This window comes from Podarcis cretensis (genome assembly GCF_951804945.1).
Source record: "Podarcis cretensis genome assembly, chromosome: 17".
In the NCBI taxonomy this organism is placed as follows: Eukaryota; Metazoa; Chordata; class Lepidosauria; order Squamata; family Lacertidae; genus Podarcis; species Podarcis cretensis.
The window spans coordinates 6,857,707-6,874,154 of record NC_137187.1 but is presented as its reverse complement, the minus strand read 5'-3'; the positions used below and the strand labels follow the sequence as shown (position 1 = coordinate 6,874,154).

General features: G+C 45.3%; 1 protein-coding gene and 1 long non-coding RNA gene across 2 annotated transcripts in view; both read right to left on the bottom strand.

The window, feature by feature from the left end:
• Nucleotides 1-16,448, bottom strand: part of LOC307206659 — a 306,611-nt gene that overhangs the window by 130,649 nt on the left and 159,514 nt on the right. The gene's annotated exons all lie outside the window — the stretch shown is intronic.
• LOC307206111 (uncharacterized protein) overlaps nt 1-16,448 on the bottom strand; it is a gene marked incomplete at its 3' end in the record, with an annotated part of 55,742 nt that overhangs the window by 4,821 nt on the left and 34,473 nt on the right. Inside the window, exon 3 of the mRNA XM_079958905.1 lies at nt 1,884-2,020. Within this exon, the coding sequence (XP_079815031.1) occupies nt 1,884-2,020 (137 nt within the window). The remainder of the gene's footprint in view (nt 1-1,883; nt 2,021-16,448) is intronic.

The window sequence follows — 16,448 nt, the reverse complement described above, 5'->3', positions numbered from 1 at the left end:
TTTTTATTTTAGGGGTTTTTTTTGTTTTTAATTAGATTATGATGTGGACATGTTGATTGACTGTCTTTATTGGAAAATCAATAAAAATGATTTAATTTTTATTTATTTTTAAAGAAAGTAGGTCTGTATAGTATCCACCTGAGGCGTCTAGTGCTCATATCCCCACTCAGCTGTGAAGCTCACTGGGTGACCTTGGGCCAGCCCCTGTCCCTTAGTCTACTCTACCTGGAATTATGGAATCATCAAATTGGAAGGAAACCCAGGGATCATTCAGTCCAGGCCTCTGCAATGGAGGAATCTCAATTGAAGCATCCATGACTTTTCTTCTCCTGAAGATAAACAACAAAGTAGAGGGTCAGAGTTTTCCTTCTCCTAGATCAGGGGTCCCCAAACTAAGGCCCGCGGGCCGGATAAGGCCTGAGGGACTCGTTTATCTGGGCCACGGTGACCCCCGCCGCCCGCTGCCGCCGCCCACTCTTACTGGCGCTGCACTGCGCGGCTGCCCACTTCCGCATCAGAGGAGCACTGGAAATAGCTTGGGCGCATGCGCAAGCATTATTTGCGCATGCACAAGTATTATTTGCGATGCAAATCCAGGTCAGAGGAGGCCTGTGCACATGTGCACAAGCTATTTCCGGTGCTCCTCCGACCTGGAAGTGCGCCAGAAATAGCATGTGCGCACACGTATGGGCACGCGCTCCCCCGCCCTCCGGCTTGCTGTGCAATCGGTGCTGGAGACACCGGCCCAAGACATGGTAAGTTTGCTGACCTCTGTCCTAGATGGACTACCTTCCCAGGTTGGTTGACCACAAACTTGACATGAGCCAACAGTGTGACGCGGCAGCTAAAAAAGCCAATGCAATTCTGGGCTGCATCAATAGGAGTATAGCATCTAGATCAAGGGAAGTAATAGTGCCACTGTATTCTGCTCTGGTCAGACCTCACCTGGAGTACTGTGTCCAGTTCTGGGCACCACAGTTCAAGAAGGACACTGACAAACTGGAACGTGTCCAGAGGAGGGCAACCAAAATGGTCAAAGGCCTGGAAACGATGCCTTATGAGGAACGGCTAAGGGAGCTGGGCATGTTTAGCCTGGAGAAGAGGAGGTTAAGGGGTGATATGATAGCCATGTTCAAATATATAAAAGGATGTCACATAGAGGAGGGAGAAAGGTTGTTTTCTGCTGCTCCAGAGAAGCGGACACGGAGCAATGGTTCCAAAATACAAGAAAAAAGATTCCACCTAAACATTAGGAAGAACTTCCTGACAGTAAGAGCTGTTTGACAGTGGAATTTTCTGCCAAGGAGTGTGGTGGAGTCTCCTTCTTTGGAGGTATTTAAGCAGAGCAGCGCACGGAAACGCCGTTTACCTTCCTGCTGGAGTGGTACCTATTTATCTACCGTATTTTTTGCTCTATAAGACTCACTTTTTCCCTCCTAAAAAGTAAGGGGAAATGTGTGTGCGTCTTATGGAGCGGATGCAGGCTGCGCAGCTATCCCAGAAGCCAGAACAGCAAGAGGGATTGCTGCTTTCACTGCGCAGCGATCCCTCTTGCTGTTCTGGCTTCTGAGATTCAGAATATTTTTTTTCTTGTTTTCCTCCTGCAAAAACTAGGTGCGTCTTGTGGTCTGGTGCGTCTTATAGAGCGAAAAATACGGTACTTGCATTTTGACGTGCTTTTGAACTGCTAGGTTGGCAGGAGCAGGGACCGAGCAACAGGAGCTCACCCCGTCGCGGGGATTCGAACTGCCGACCTTCGGATCAGCAAGTCCTAGGCTCTGTGGTTTAACCCACAGCTCCACCCGCATCCCTTGTCTTTGAATTAGTACCCAACAAAATGGCAAAAAGAGCCCACCAGGCCCCGGAACATCATCATCACTTACACAAAGCTAATGACATGAGCATCACTTGGAGCACTGCAGCGAAGGTGTTGTTCATCACATTCACGGAGGAGTTGTCACTGCGAGTAATATAGACAGGAGCTCTCAGTAGGCGGCCAAGAGGCTGTCGTGGCCTGAAACTGTAAGGAGGAGTCGTCACTTTAACAAATGTTGGTTTCCCTTGACAGTTGGGGAGGGCATATTTTCTGCTCCTTCAGCATTCAGTCCAGATGAGCTCATAAGTAAGTAGAAGGAAAGGGAGAGGGGGGTTTTTAATAGAAAAAACGAAAAAAAGGAGTCATTTCCTGGTTGGTGTGTAAGTAGGAGGCCCCACAGCTCCCAGGTATGCTGAGCCCACAAGCAAGGTAATATCAGTGTTGCTTTTTGTGTTGCTGTTTATTGAATTTGTATACCACCCTAGTCCTGCGGGTCTCAGGGTGATTCACAGGAATATGTTCAGAAATATGTTCATAGATGAATGACACGAGGAAACTCCCTGCAAAAGACAGTGCAGGGCATTCTTCAGAGGTGATAAGATTTATTAGGAGACAGTCTTGAATATCAAGAGTTGCTCCGCAGTAATTTAAAATAACATAGGATAAAAATGAAGTGCAACCATTTGTACAAATGAAATTAGATGCAGTGAAAAATGCAAGATAATTTTTTGGAAGTCAAGGGAGGGGGGGAGGGAAGTCTGGGGGCTCAGGGAACCACAAAAAGGTACAGATATGGACTATGGTTTAATGTAAGTGTGTGTGTGTGTGTGTGTGTGTGTGTGTGTAAAAATTGTTTTGTTTTTCTTTTTGAAACTTTGGGGGGGAGAAAGAAAAGAAAAGAAAAGAAAAGAAAAGAAAAGAAAAGAAAAGAAAAGAAAAGAAAAGAAAAGAAAAGAAAAGAAAAGAAAAGAAAAGAAGAAAAGATCTTACTGACCCCCTCTGAGGTTAGAGCCAACTTTTAGGCCGAAGGGATTTGATCATAACGTTCATAATAATTAGCAGTGCATGCTATCATATTGCCCTTGTGGCTAAGGGATATAAGACCTTAGAGCTGAGTGTGTGCTAAGCTGCCATCTCTCTCTCACACACACACAAATAAAGGCTTGTGAAGTCCATTTGCCAACACCGGTTGCAGCCGAGATGTAAGCCAAATGGCGTGGCCACTAGAAGTTTAGCTAATGACCTCCTGAGCAATCGATAAAACCGGGTGTCATAGCAGCATAGAAATAATCTTCCAAGAACTGAGAGATTCAAGGCTACTAAGGGGATTTAGACTCCCAGCACCCATTAAAATGAGTGACAGGAGGGTGTAAAAATAAAAACCCTTAGCAGATTTCAGGATGTCAGGTGTCAATTTCAGCAGTTGTGGAAGAGGGGAGAGGAAAGAAGCACATTTTCTTTATTCCAGCATTTCTTCTTCTTTCAGCTGTCATTGGGAAAGAGTAAACAAAAGAAGTGTCCACATGTGTTGGCATTCTTCATACCAGCGAAAAGAAACAGGCTGACCGAATAGCCTTCTGCCCTCGTACTGTTAGGGACGCTCTAGAACTATCAGTTCCACCACTTACTCCAGAGGTGGAGAAACATTTCAGAGGGCCACATTGCCTTCTGTGCAACGTGCCAGGGGCCACAAACCAGTAGTGGGTGGGGCCAAAGACAAAAGCGAACAAACAGCAAATGCAATTTTTATTTTCATACAGAAGGCTGGAATGTGAAATTTCTCAAAAATTTGAGGCTGGGGGGAATGGATTGGGGAAGTTGTTAAAAAAGAAACAATTTTATTTTATTTTTGCTTATCCTCAGTGTACAGGAATTGTAATTATCTGACATTGTACATTGTCTTCTATAAAAGTCTTCCTGATACAGTGGTACCTCGGGTTAAGTACTTAATTCATTTCGGAGGTCTACTTAACCTGAAACTGTTCTTAACCTGAAGCACCACTTTAGCTAATGGAGCATCCCACTGCTGCCGCACTGCCGGAGCACAATTTCTGTTCTTATCCTGAAGCACTATTTATGGGCTAGCGGAGTGTGTAACCTGAAGTGTATGTAACTTGAAGCGTATGTAACCTGAGGTACCACTGTATGCAGTTTTAGAAATCATTTTGGGGCAGTAAATAGATGAACACCTTTTCTTAAACATTTTGTTCATCATTCTCAAATAAAATGTTTAATAACCTCCTCCCCCCCAAAAAATAATAATAATTCCCTATCTTTCTGGGGAAGCGGGGGATAGTCTTTTCACGATTTTTTTGTTTTTTTCCTGGGCTTTCATGCCTCTAATTTCTACACACACACACACACCATTTTATCCTCCATCCATTAGGGGAAATGGGAAGCCCCAAGCATTTATTTTTTAGATGTCCCTTTTATGACGAGATATGCAGAGATACTGTTGACCCTCAGCTGGAGAGGCTTGCTGACCTTTCGGATAAGTCTAAACTCAATTTTCTCCTCTTAGGCAAAGAGGATTCTGTGTGCCGATTTGCAGGCACAGACCACCCCCTGAAACAAATTAGTTCACTAGGAAAACAGTCGAAGTTGACCTCTATGGTGGCAGGGCCAATATGTACAGTATGGTAGCCCAATTTTTTAGGTCTTTACATGTATAAGCATTTTTCTCAGATTTTAATCTTTAAGCTGGTGTTATACAATGTTTAAAATGTATATTTTATTCTTGTAAAAGCTGTCCCAGTTGTGCTTTTAGAGCTGGTCTTTAACCGTAATTAATAATAATAATAATAATAATAATAATAATAATAATAATATCCTCCATCCAGGCAATCAAGGGGCATTTTTAGAGTTCAAAGTGGCATCCCAGGCAAGGGGAGGGAGTACCGTATTTCTCCGTGTATAAGACTAGGTTTCCCCCCCCCCAAAAAAAAATGCTGTCAAAAATTAGGGGGCGTCTTATACACGGATAGTGGTGAGGATGGACTTGCGATTGGTTGTTGCCGAAAGCAGGATTTTGTGAGCGGTGATAGGGATGTTGATTGGTGTACATTTATCTCAGGGTTGCTGCTGATAGGCTGGCGCTGCGGTGAGTGGGCAGTTGAATGGTGGTGCCTGGCAGGAACCGGGCAACTGAATGGTGTTTCATGGCAGCGAGCAGTACTGTGGGTGAGCAATTTGTGCCACTCCCCCCCCAAAAAAATCTCAAAAACAGTGGGCAATCACCTCCAAAAAAAGCTCAACAACTGAGGACAACCCTCCCCCAAAAAACTTAATGGGAGACTCCCAGTGGCCAGACAGAGAAACCTAGAGGACAGCAATTGACCGCCCTCATCCAGGCCTGAAGTTCCTCACCCCTGCTATAGAACAAGACATTCCATCACTTATGGTCAGACTCCGGGGAATTCTCTCCTTCCCCCAGTGGCCGCAAGGAGCAGAGAAAAACAAAGTTCTTACTGAGTTTATTCAATCATCACAGCGAGAGACAAGGAATGCAATCTGCCTCCCTTAACGGCGTTGCTCCAACTGAGCGCCTCCCGCCTCCCTTCCTACCAACAGCATTTCCCCTTACAGTGGCCGCCAGGGGCTAATTGTCTCTGAGTCCTTTGCTCTTGCACCCTCAATGAACACCGAGTTCTGGGAGAAGGGGGGTCAGAAATACTTTCCAGTGATAACGTGTCAGCTGGCTGCTCTGGCTCTGTCTCCCCCCCCCCCTTCTCCCAACATCTCCCAACTCTTCTGTTCGCCTATCTCTGAGCTGTGTCCTTCCTTAAACCACTGCTGTAATTCAATACTGCCTTCTGGAATTGAATTTTATTATTACGGTCACAGACCAGTTCTGGCTCACTTACAATATCAGGAAAATCATAAAACACAACAGGAATACATTGAATTGCAATTGGGTATAACAGAGACAATTCAGATATAGCGGCAATTAAAAATATATATTAAATCTTGATCACTAAAATATAACCTAAAATTGTCATTTAAAACCTTAATCATTGTGCCTTCCAGAAGCTCCAGGAGAAGTGGGGGGTGGGGGTGGGGGTGGCGACCTCCACCATTCCTCCTCAATCTCGCCCCCTTCTTTTTTTAAAAAAAAAAAAAATTCAAAATTAAAACAAGACATATTGTCCAAAAGCATATCATCCTTGTTCCCCCCCCCCCATTTTTCCTCCCTCCCACACAAAACCCACCCGCCCCCGCCCCTTGACTTCCCTCAGTTCCAGTCTTTGGTTTCTCTGAGACTGCTGTTTTCTGCATGTTACACAGTTGTATAGATCCTCAAACTATTTAGCTGATTATTATCAATAAGAAGTTTGTGAATATTTATTCAAAACCTGCCAAGGAGTCCAGTTCACTTTGTTGCATCTTCAAATACTTTGTAAAGGGTTCCCATTCATCCTTAAAGTCACAGTTATCCTTGTCCCATAGCTTATATGTCTGTTTTGTCAGTTCTGCATAGTCCATCAATTTTTGTTGCCATGATTCTTTAGTTGGGATTTCTGTAGTCTGCCATCCTTGTGCTACCAGAACTCTCACGGTCGCATACATGAAGATGTTTTTCAGCTTTTTTGGTAGGTCTTTCCCTACAATCCCCAACAAAAATGCCTCGGGTTTTTTAACAAATGTTAAATGGAACATTTTCTTCAATTCATTGTATATCATTTCCCCAAAAAAATTAATTACATTACAATCCTACCACATATGATAATATGTCCCTTCCTTTTCCTTACACTTCCAACATATATTTGAACTAGTTTTGTACATTTTCCCTAACTGCACTGGTGTTGTGTACCATCTATACCGTATTTTTCGTCCCATAGGACGCTCCGTCCCATAGGACGCACCTAGTTTTTTGGGGGGGAAACCGAACCAGGTCGAGGAACGGCGCTGCGCCTCCCTGAGCTTGTGGGGCTAGCCGATGTCTGCCTCAGGCGGCAGGCTGCTATCCGCAGCGTGGGGAGCCCTGCGGGGAACTCCTGCAGGGCTCCCCACACTGTGGATGTCTGCCCGGTGCGCGGGGCGCTCTGCTTCAGGGCGCCCCGCCCGCCGGGCGGCAGGCTGCTATCCGCAGCGTGGGGAGCCCTGCGGAGAACTCCCACAGGGCTGCCCATGCTGCGAATGTGCTCCCGAAGCGCCGGGCGCTCTGCTTTCAGGGCACCCGACACTCCGGGAAGCAGGCTGGACATCCCTGCCGGACCTCCTGCAGGGCTGCCCAGGCTGCGGATGTCTTCCTGAAGCCTGGACCCCTCTCACTCTCCAAGCTTCAGCGAAAGCCTGCATTCACCCCATAGGACGCACCCAGATTTCCCCTTCATTTTTGGAGGGGAAAAAGTGCGTCCTATGGGGCGAAAAATACGGTACATCATCTTCATGTAATCAATCTCGCCCCCTTCAGCCCAGTACCTGACATTTACTCTTCTCCTGTTTGTCACTATGGCGCTGTGAGGGAACAGCTGAGCCAGCTCAAGACATTTTACTGCCTGAGGTCATGCTGGCACCCTTTCCCAAGGCACAAACAGAAGCCAATTGAACTGGTAGAATTGTACTCCAATACCAGTGGAAGGACAGTGTCCTCCACTGAACTTGAGGGCAGCAGTTTAGTGTAGGGGTTAGAGGGAAGGCCACAAGACACTCACAGCTCTGGCCATGCCCCACCCCTCAGCATCTGCTGCCTGAGGCAGTTGCCTCACACTGCCTCATTGTAGGGTCGGCCCTGGGGAACGTGACACTTTGCCCCTTAAAATAACACAAGTCTGCATCGAGAGGCTGACATTTCTCTGGGCCTCCTCTCACTGTAATGGAATTATGTGAGAGAGGCTCTGTGTGGAAACGGAATCTTCTTCCCCCAGTGTTTGAAATTCCCCACAGCTCCACCACATGGTTGCTGGTTCCTTATCTCAGGGCTGCACAACTTGTGATCAACCAAGCCAAACAGAAATCGCCAGCCATGCGCTGTGGCCTCCCAGGTGTTTTTAAACCCTGCCTGCCTCCTAGTTTGAAATTAACAGATGGCATGTGGTAAGGTCCTTGGTCAAAGTACAGGCAGGCTTCCTCCCTCCCTATAACCTGCTCCAAAAGAAGAGAATTTCAGGATGCTATCTGATGGCATGCAAAATTCATTCATTTTTATGAGTCATAAATCATCCTGCTTTGCTAGAGCAAATATAAACAAAAGGGGGACTATAAATCTTTTAAAAATCCATTAATTTTGGACTGGCAAATTGCATAAAAATCTAGCAGATAACGAGTTTGAATCTATCCAAGAGCACTTCAGTTTTACTGTGTTATTAAGCTAATTTGATGCAGCAAGATAAAGACGTGGAAAGAGTCTCTCACATGTATTAATTGCAGCATGAATTGTTAATTGGAAATCTTGGAGGTCTGAAAAATACCACTAATTCGGGCACAAATGCTTCAACTAAGAACAAGAGATCGACAAAATACTGTAATACATCAGACATTTTAAGGCAGGTGGGCAGACCAAGTTGATTAACTATGCCAAAATGGCAAAAATGATGGGAAAGATCAGAAAACAGGAAGACCAAATTTTTATCAAGGATTGGAATAATTTTATAGCACATCTTAGAGACCATTGTAAACAGTTGAAATCACTAGCAGGAATACAATAACACTTGCAAAGTAGCATGAACTTTGGATACTATGGATTTATAATAGATATTTTACAGTAAAAGATGCAGGAATAAAATTTAAAAAATGGAACCCAGGGAGGGAGGGAGGTCAGAAGGTTCAAGAGAACCTTTTTATTTTTATTTTTTCTTTGGAATTGTTATGTTTGTTGTGTATAATCATTATGTAAAACCAATAATATTTTTAAAGACATTTTAAGGCAGATGTTGGGAACCTTTGGCCCTCCAGATATTTGCTGAACAACAACTCCCATCTGCCCTAGGCAGCACAGTCAATTGCTAAGAATGATGGGAGTTGTAGTTTAACAACCTTTGGAGGGCCAAGGGTCCACACACACACACACACATGCTTTATGGCAGTGGAGAGGAATCAGAATGAAGAGACCCTCTCCCAAACATATGTATGCATCTTTGTTGTGGTGAGACAATCACACAAACTGGATCTCCACACGACTGTGCATTCATACAGAGTGCCTGGTTCACTACTCCCTGAGGAGAAGGCTGCCATTCCCCAACTCTGCCACCATAATTGAGAGCCTAACTGAGAGCCAGTGTGGTGTAGTGGTTAAGAGCGGTAGACTCATAATCTGGTGAACCGGGTTCGATTCCCCGCTCCTCCACATGCAGCTGCTGGGTGACCTTGGGCCAGTCACACTTCTCTGAAGTCTCTCAGCCTCACTCACCACACAGAGGGTTTGTTGTGGGGGAGGAAGGGAAAGGAGAATGTTAGCCACTTTGAGACTCCTTAAGGGGAGTGAAAGGCGGGATATCAAGTCCAAACTCTTCTTCTAATTGGGCAGAATTTGGAAGGGTCGACAAGGTGGGATTGGGTTAACACAAGGTGGAAATGTAGGAGTAATGTGGAGGCATACTGATTTGCTCTTTTTTTTTGTGTACAGTTGCCAATGGCGTTGTCTCAGTAAGTTGACTGGTGAAAGAACAGTTACTATGAATTCCGGTACTTGACACTGCTTGAACTTCATCACTTTGCTGATGTAGCCCTGTGTAGCATCCTTCTGACAGCACGGATGGTGCTGTGGTCTAAACCACTGAGCCTCTTTGGCAGGTGTCAGCAAACCTTTTCAGCAGGGGGCCGGTCCACTGTGCCTCAGACCTTGTGGGGGGCCGGACTATATTTTTTTGGGGGGGGGGTGGATTAACAAATTCCTATGCCCCACAAATAACCCAGAGATGCATTTTAAATAAAAGCACACATTCTACTCATGTAAAAACACCAGGCAGGCTCCACAAATAACCCAGAGATGCATTTTAAATAAAAGGACACATTCTACTCATGTAAAAACACGCTGATTACCAGACCGTCCGTGGGCTGGATTTAGAAGGCGATTGGGATTAGTTTGCCTACCCATGCTCTTGGGTTTGCTGATCGGAAGGTTGGCAGTTTGAATCTCCACAACAGGGTGAGCTCCCAATTCTGTCCCAGCTCCTGCAAACCTAGCAGTTTGAAAACACACAAGTGCAAGTAGATAAATAGGTACCGCTGCGGTGGGAAGGTAAACGGCATTCTGGCTTCTGCCATGGTGTTCCGTTGCACCAGAAGTGGTTTAGTCATACTGGCCACATGACCCAGGAAGGTTTCTGTGGACAAATGCTAACTCCCTTGACCTGAAAGTGAGATGAGTGCTGCAACACCATAGTCGCCTTTGACTGGACTTAACCATCCAGGGGTCCTTTACCTTTTACCTAATGGGAAATATTTGCCATCTTACCTGCTTTACATGGGATGGGGTTTTTGGCCAAGACCAGGTTACAATTGGAGCTTATTACCATGGGATAGGTCTGCTGGTGCTGCAAGGAGAGAATGTGTTTTGTTTTATAAGGTAGCTGAGTTCCAACTGCAGTCCTCATACAATTACATGTAGGGGCTAGGCAATATCAGCATTTCAACATTATGATGTATCACCAGCCAAACATTGCAGGAGCGGTGGTGGTTTCACCCCAGTGGCAGTGGTTTCACCAGTGATATATTGCCAAGTAAAGGTATCATGGCGCTTTGGCCCTCAAACCTGTCCTGGGCGATGTATCAATACATTGCTCAGGCCTAATTACGTGGTTGTGAACTAAATCTCCATCCTGTGTTGGGAATAAACTATTGTCGATGCCTGTGCAAAGTCAGAGCAGTCACTGTCATTCTAGACTAGAACCGTGTGCAGACGATGTGGAACATTTGTTCTCCTCCACAGAGTCATTGAATTCAACTGATGGAGATCAAGACAAGGGCTAGACCCTGAAAAGAGGCAGACAGAAGATACTATGCTATTGACCAGGCAAGTCCAGGTTCACGGTATTTATACTGTGCCTGGCCAATCCAGGGGGTTCATATTGCCAGCCAATCTCAGAAGCCAATGTTGCACTGCCCAAAATAAGGCTCTGAGGAAAGATTATATGCAGTCACAGGTCACTGATTAGCATCCAACTCACTAGATTGTAAGTAGTTCTGTGCTCTTGTGAAGTGCCTGTTGCTATCAAGATGCCTTATCAAGAAGCTGTCCCAGAAACTCCAGCGGGTGCAGAATGCTGCAGCGAGGCTCCTCACGGGGTCTCTGCCATGGGAGCATATTCACCCAGTGCTTTCCAAGCTGCACTGGCTCCCGGTGGAGTATAGGGTCAGATTTAAGGTGCTGGTTTTGACCTTTAAAGCCCTTCACGGCCCAGGACCCTCGTACCTACGGGACCATCTCTCCCGGTATGTCCCACGGAGAGCCTCAAGGTCCATAAATAACAACACCCTAGTGGTCCCGGGCCCTAAGGAAGTTAGATTGGCTTTGACCAGAGCCAGGGCCTTTTCAGCTCTGGCTCCGGCCTGGTGGAACGCTCTGCCTCATGAGACCAGGGCCCTGCAGGATCTGATTTCTTTCCACAGGGCCTGTAAGACAGAGTTGTTCCGCCTGGCCTTTGGCTTGGAGCCAATTTGATTCCCTCCCTCCCTCTCTTTTTTTTTTCTTTTCCTTCTCCTCCTGCGATGAGGCTACATTTTAATATTTTAATGTTCCATTATTTTAATGTTGTATTTTATTTTTGTTTTTAAGTTTGTAATCATTCATCTTGTTTTTATTATTGCTTGTAAGCCGCTCTGAGCCCGGCCTTGGCTGGGGAGGGCGGGGTATAAATAAAAAATTATTATTATTATTATTATTATTATTATTATTATTATTATTATGCAGCAGAATGTCCACTGGTTTGCACCTCTTGAGTAAATGCTCTCTGACTCCTTAATCACTCCCCAGATTTGTTAGCCAAAGCAACCCCCCTGCCTAGTCTCATAACAGAATCTTCTTGCTGATGTACAAAGGAAGTCCGTACAGGGGCCTCTTCTTCCAACATGCCTATTCAATAACATGACAGCTGCACAAAAAAATAACCTAGACCCTTTCTTCCAAATAAATTTCAAAGGCTACAAACCAATTTATAAAACTGAAATATTAGATCCTGTCGTAAGCGATACAGTAGTAAACCAATCAGTGGCATATATTACAAAGTATAATTTAAGAAAAGCAATCCATCATTAGATACAGTCACAGTTCTGTATGCACCACACAGAACCTTTGGCCATAACATTTGATGGAAAGTAAATGCTGCCGGGAGCCCTGTACAAACCCAAGGAACATTACTTGAAGCATTTTTTTCTTCCTGGAACCTTCACTCAGGTCTCTTACTCGCAGTACACACCATTTGCTGATTCTTTGGTCATTCTTTACTTGGACATGTACAATTTTGTGCATCAGTTCCTCCCTTGCTTTCATTCCTCCCATGTCTGGATTTATGTATAGGCTAAGTAGGCTAAAGCCTAGGGCCTAAGTAGGCTAAAGCCTAGGGGGCCTTGCCAGCCCGCCCACTCCCCACGGGCAGGCTCCCCTCTTCCAAAATTGCAAACCTAAGACTTCATGCGAAGGTAGGGCAACTTGCACCTCTAAATCTATTGGGCCTCGCCAGCCTGCCCGCTCCCCAGTGTCGCAGTCTCCCCTCTCCCAAAATTGCAAACCCAAGGCTTCATGCAAGGGCAGGGCAACTCAGGCCCAACAACTATGAGACAGGGCTAGCCAGTGGGGTCCAATTTGAAGCAGCGGGGTGCAACTTGAATATATATATATATATTGTAGGGCCCCAGTTCACAGCCAAAGTCAGCAAAATCTTATAAATAAAATCCATCTAGATTGCCCCTGTGTACGGGGCCCAATTTGGCCAAATTACTCCAATTGCCTTAAGGTCAGCCCTGATGCGACTGTGCAGGGACCTTCTAGGTCCCTGGTGTCACTATTCAGAGTACAGATTCAAGGACTTGAGTGCAACTTCCATGCAAAGGACATGTGGTGCTAATTATTTCCCCAAAGAGTTAAATGATAACTAATCAAAGGCATCTATAGTTACAAATGGCAAGAAAATCTGTGAAAGGAAGGGGAGCAGGTTTCCTCATGTGTGTTGCAGGTTGAAATACTGTTTGTAATGAAGTGAGAGCAGTAGTTTTCTTGCTCGAATTAACAAATAAGAAAGTTTTGAGAATTTAAATTCTAAATTAAAATTAATTACATAATTGAGAAGGGGATTGTAAGAAAAACACTGGGGCCTAATTTGAATAGTAGAGTGCCTGGTATCTGGTGGGAAATCTCATCCAATATTTCCACAGTGTGGCTGCAGACCAAATCACCTGTCAGGAGAGTTATGAGATTCAGGTGAGGGTCATATGCCTCGTCAATCCCAGCAGGTATGTAAGAGCTAGACTGCCCTGGCCAGGCTTTTGCCCTGGCCAGGCCTTCACCTATTTAAAAACTCTCTCAAGGCAAATCTTCTAAAATGTAGTATAAACACCAACAACTGGGAAACACTGGCCTCCTATTGGAGAACATCCTTTACCAAAGGTGTCATGGGCTTTGAAGACGCTCAAACTCAGGAAAAAAGGGAGAAATGTGCTTAGAAGAAGGCACACTTGGCAAACCCTCACCATGATCAACTCCAGCCCAGAAACCTATGTCCCCACTCTGGAAGGACGTGTGGAGCCAGAATTGGCCTCCAAGGTCACTTACAGACTCACTGTTAAAACCATGTTTATGGAAGACAATCTTACTTGGCTACAAGTGATCGCCAAAGAAGAAGATACTTGTGAGGTTTCATGGGCAACAGTATATGAATTCATGCCCGTCCTGTGTTACATTGCCTTATAGTGCAATGACATCAATGAGTCGTGTCAGTAAAGGATGCCTGTTGATCTGTTCCAGGCGTGATCATTTCCCCACCCGCAAGAGTGTTGGCAAAACTTGGCAACAGGGAAAACTGGTTGTCGGAGTTCAGTACCATGGACAGCTCTTTGTAGAGCAGATATGAGAGGATGACTGCAAGGCTCTCAGAGCAGTAGGAATGGATGTTGTGCCAGCAATGTCTGGAAAAAGCAATTGCCTAAAGCAGCAGTAAGGGAGCCAGGGCTCGCTCTCTCCAGCCCTTGGGACTCTTCCCAGTCCTCACCAGTCCTGCTCCTCAAAGTGTTTGCTAAGATGTATCCTTGAGTGGTTATTATTGCTTAGATAGTGTCAGGCGGCAGAGGAACCAACTCCCTGGCATGTTGCCAGGATCGGGAAGGACAAGGAAAAGTTCTTACCATCTACTTTTTATTCAACATTTGGGAATGCAACCTCTTGGAATAATGGCATTGCCCCAAGTGACTCTCCACTCCCTTTTCTCCCACTTCCTCATTTGTCACCTTCTCCCCTACAGGTGGCACTGAGGGCCCTTTGCCTCTGAGCCCTTTGTTTTTCTACTTTCAAGGCTCGCTGGGTTCTGGGAGAGGGGAGTCTGGAATGCCTTCTAAAGACACTATGTCCATCAGCTGTCACCCCCCCCCTTTGCATCCTCTTCCTGCTCCTCCATTCTGATTATTTCCCAATGTTTCCCCTCATCTTTCTCTTGAGTTGTGACCTCCCTCAAACCCCTGTTGTAATTCTGAACTGTCTCCTTCTTCCCTGGAAGGGTCAGGCTGGGAAGGTGGTCTCCACCATTCCTCCTCTGCCCAGTCCGTGACAGACAGAGGATGGTGTATATCATCATCATTATCATCATTTAGTATTACCTGACATTTTCAAAGTGTAAAATAAAAATTACAGTGGTACCTCGGGTTACAAACTTAATTCATTCCGGAGGTCCATTCTTAACCTGAAACCATTCTTAACCTGAGGTACCACTTTAGCTAATGGGGCCTCCCACTGCCGCCACGCTGCCAGCGCACGATTTCTGTTCTCATCCTGGGACAAAGTTCTTAACCCAAGGTAGTACTTCTGGGTTAGCGGAGTCTGTAACCTGAAGCGTTTGTAACCCGAGGTACCACTGTGCTTGTTTTAACAAAAGCAGCTTATGTGCTTCTTCAGCAAACACAGACTTACCAAGCTGAATGTTATCCAATCACAAAAATAAGAGCAGACCCCTCTCTGAAGATATTTGCCAAAATTAAGTCGCACTCATAAAAGGACGGTGTGCCATTCATCCCAGGGCTGATTTTCCTACTGGCAGGGCTGCAAATCCACCCAAATTCCATCAGCTAAAATGGCGCCTTGGCATCCTCAATATTTAAGTGGATCCACATTGTGTAAGTTACTGCATATCAGATTATCCTAACTTGAAACACTATGGGCATGACATTATGCTGACCTCAGGGCTCCAGCCGATGACACTCCTGGTTGAATACAATGCATGAAAGTGCCAATTTCCATAGACTTCACCAACCAAATGCTGTGAGCTAACATTTAAATGTCACTGACTAATACCCATTACTTCAGCCCCTCTGCATACTTCTCTCCGGCCATTCATTCACCTAAGATATCCTTTCAGATTTGCTTTCTGTAGAGCTGAAGGGTTACAATGCAACATAAATCAAACCTCTTACAGCTGATAATTCATTTAATGCTTGCTGAGCATCACGGTTTGGACAGTTCACTTTCAGTGTCCATCTCCCAGGGGATTCCCCATTCAGTTCAATGGAGAGGTCAGCTCCATTGCTTTAATTGCCCGATTGCTCCTCCACCAAAGGAGAACAAGGAAGGTCCTTGCAGGTAGAGGAGCACCATGTGTCACAAGAAATTGGGAGATGGGAACAGCCACAAAAGAATTTGTCGCTTATGCAAAATGTTTCATGTGCTTTAAGGTATGCCTTGACTTTATCTTCAGTGATGTTCCCAAGAATGCACACTTGCTCTGTCTGCCACTTGTTTCAAGGAAAGCCTCACACTAGCATTGACCTAGACAAAGGACTGATAAAAGGGGAAGGCATGAGGAAAGCTGTCCATGGAGGCGCAGGTCAATTCTGTGTCCAGGGCAGCTGTCTACCAGCTCCACCTGGTAAGCTGGCTGAGACCCTACCTGCTTGCAGACTGTCTTGCCAAAGTGGTGCATCCTCTGGTTATCTCCTGCTTGGACTACTGCAATGCGCTCTACGTGGGGCTACCTTTGAAGGTGACCCGGAAACTACAACTAATCCAGAATGAGGCAGCTAGACTGGTGACTGGGAGTGGCCGCCAAGACCATATAACACTGGTCCCGAAAGACCTACATTGGCAGGAAAGCATTGTTTAATGTCTGGATAAGATATAAAGATTTATTGGAAAATAAAACCCCAAGGTGGTGGTCACCAATGGAAGCAAAAGCTTTTAAAAGACTCAGTATGGAGGCCAAATGGCTGAAGTATTGGGAAATACTGGAACAAGAAGGAGACAAACTGAAATTGCAGAGTTTTGAGAAATTAAAAGATAAAGTGCGAGATTGGCTTCATTACTATCAGATAATGGAGGCGTATAAATTGGACAAGAAAATTGGATTCCAGGTGGAAAAATCAAAATTAGAAACAGAATTGTTGGAACCTAAAACTAAGATTTTGTCAAAGATGTATAACTTGCTGTTGAAATGGAACACTCAGGATGAAACGGTGAAGTCTGTTATGATTAAATGGGCACAAGATGTTGGACATA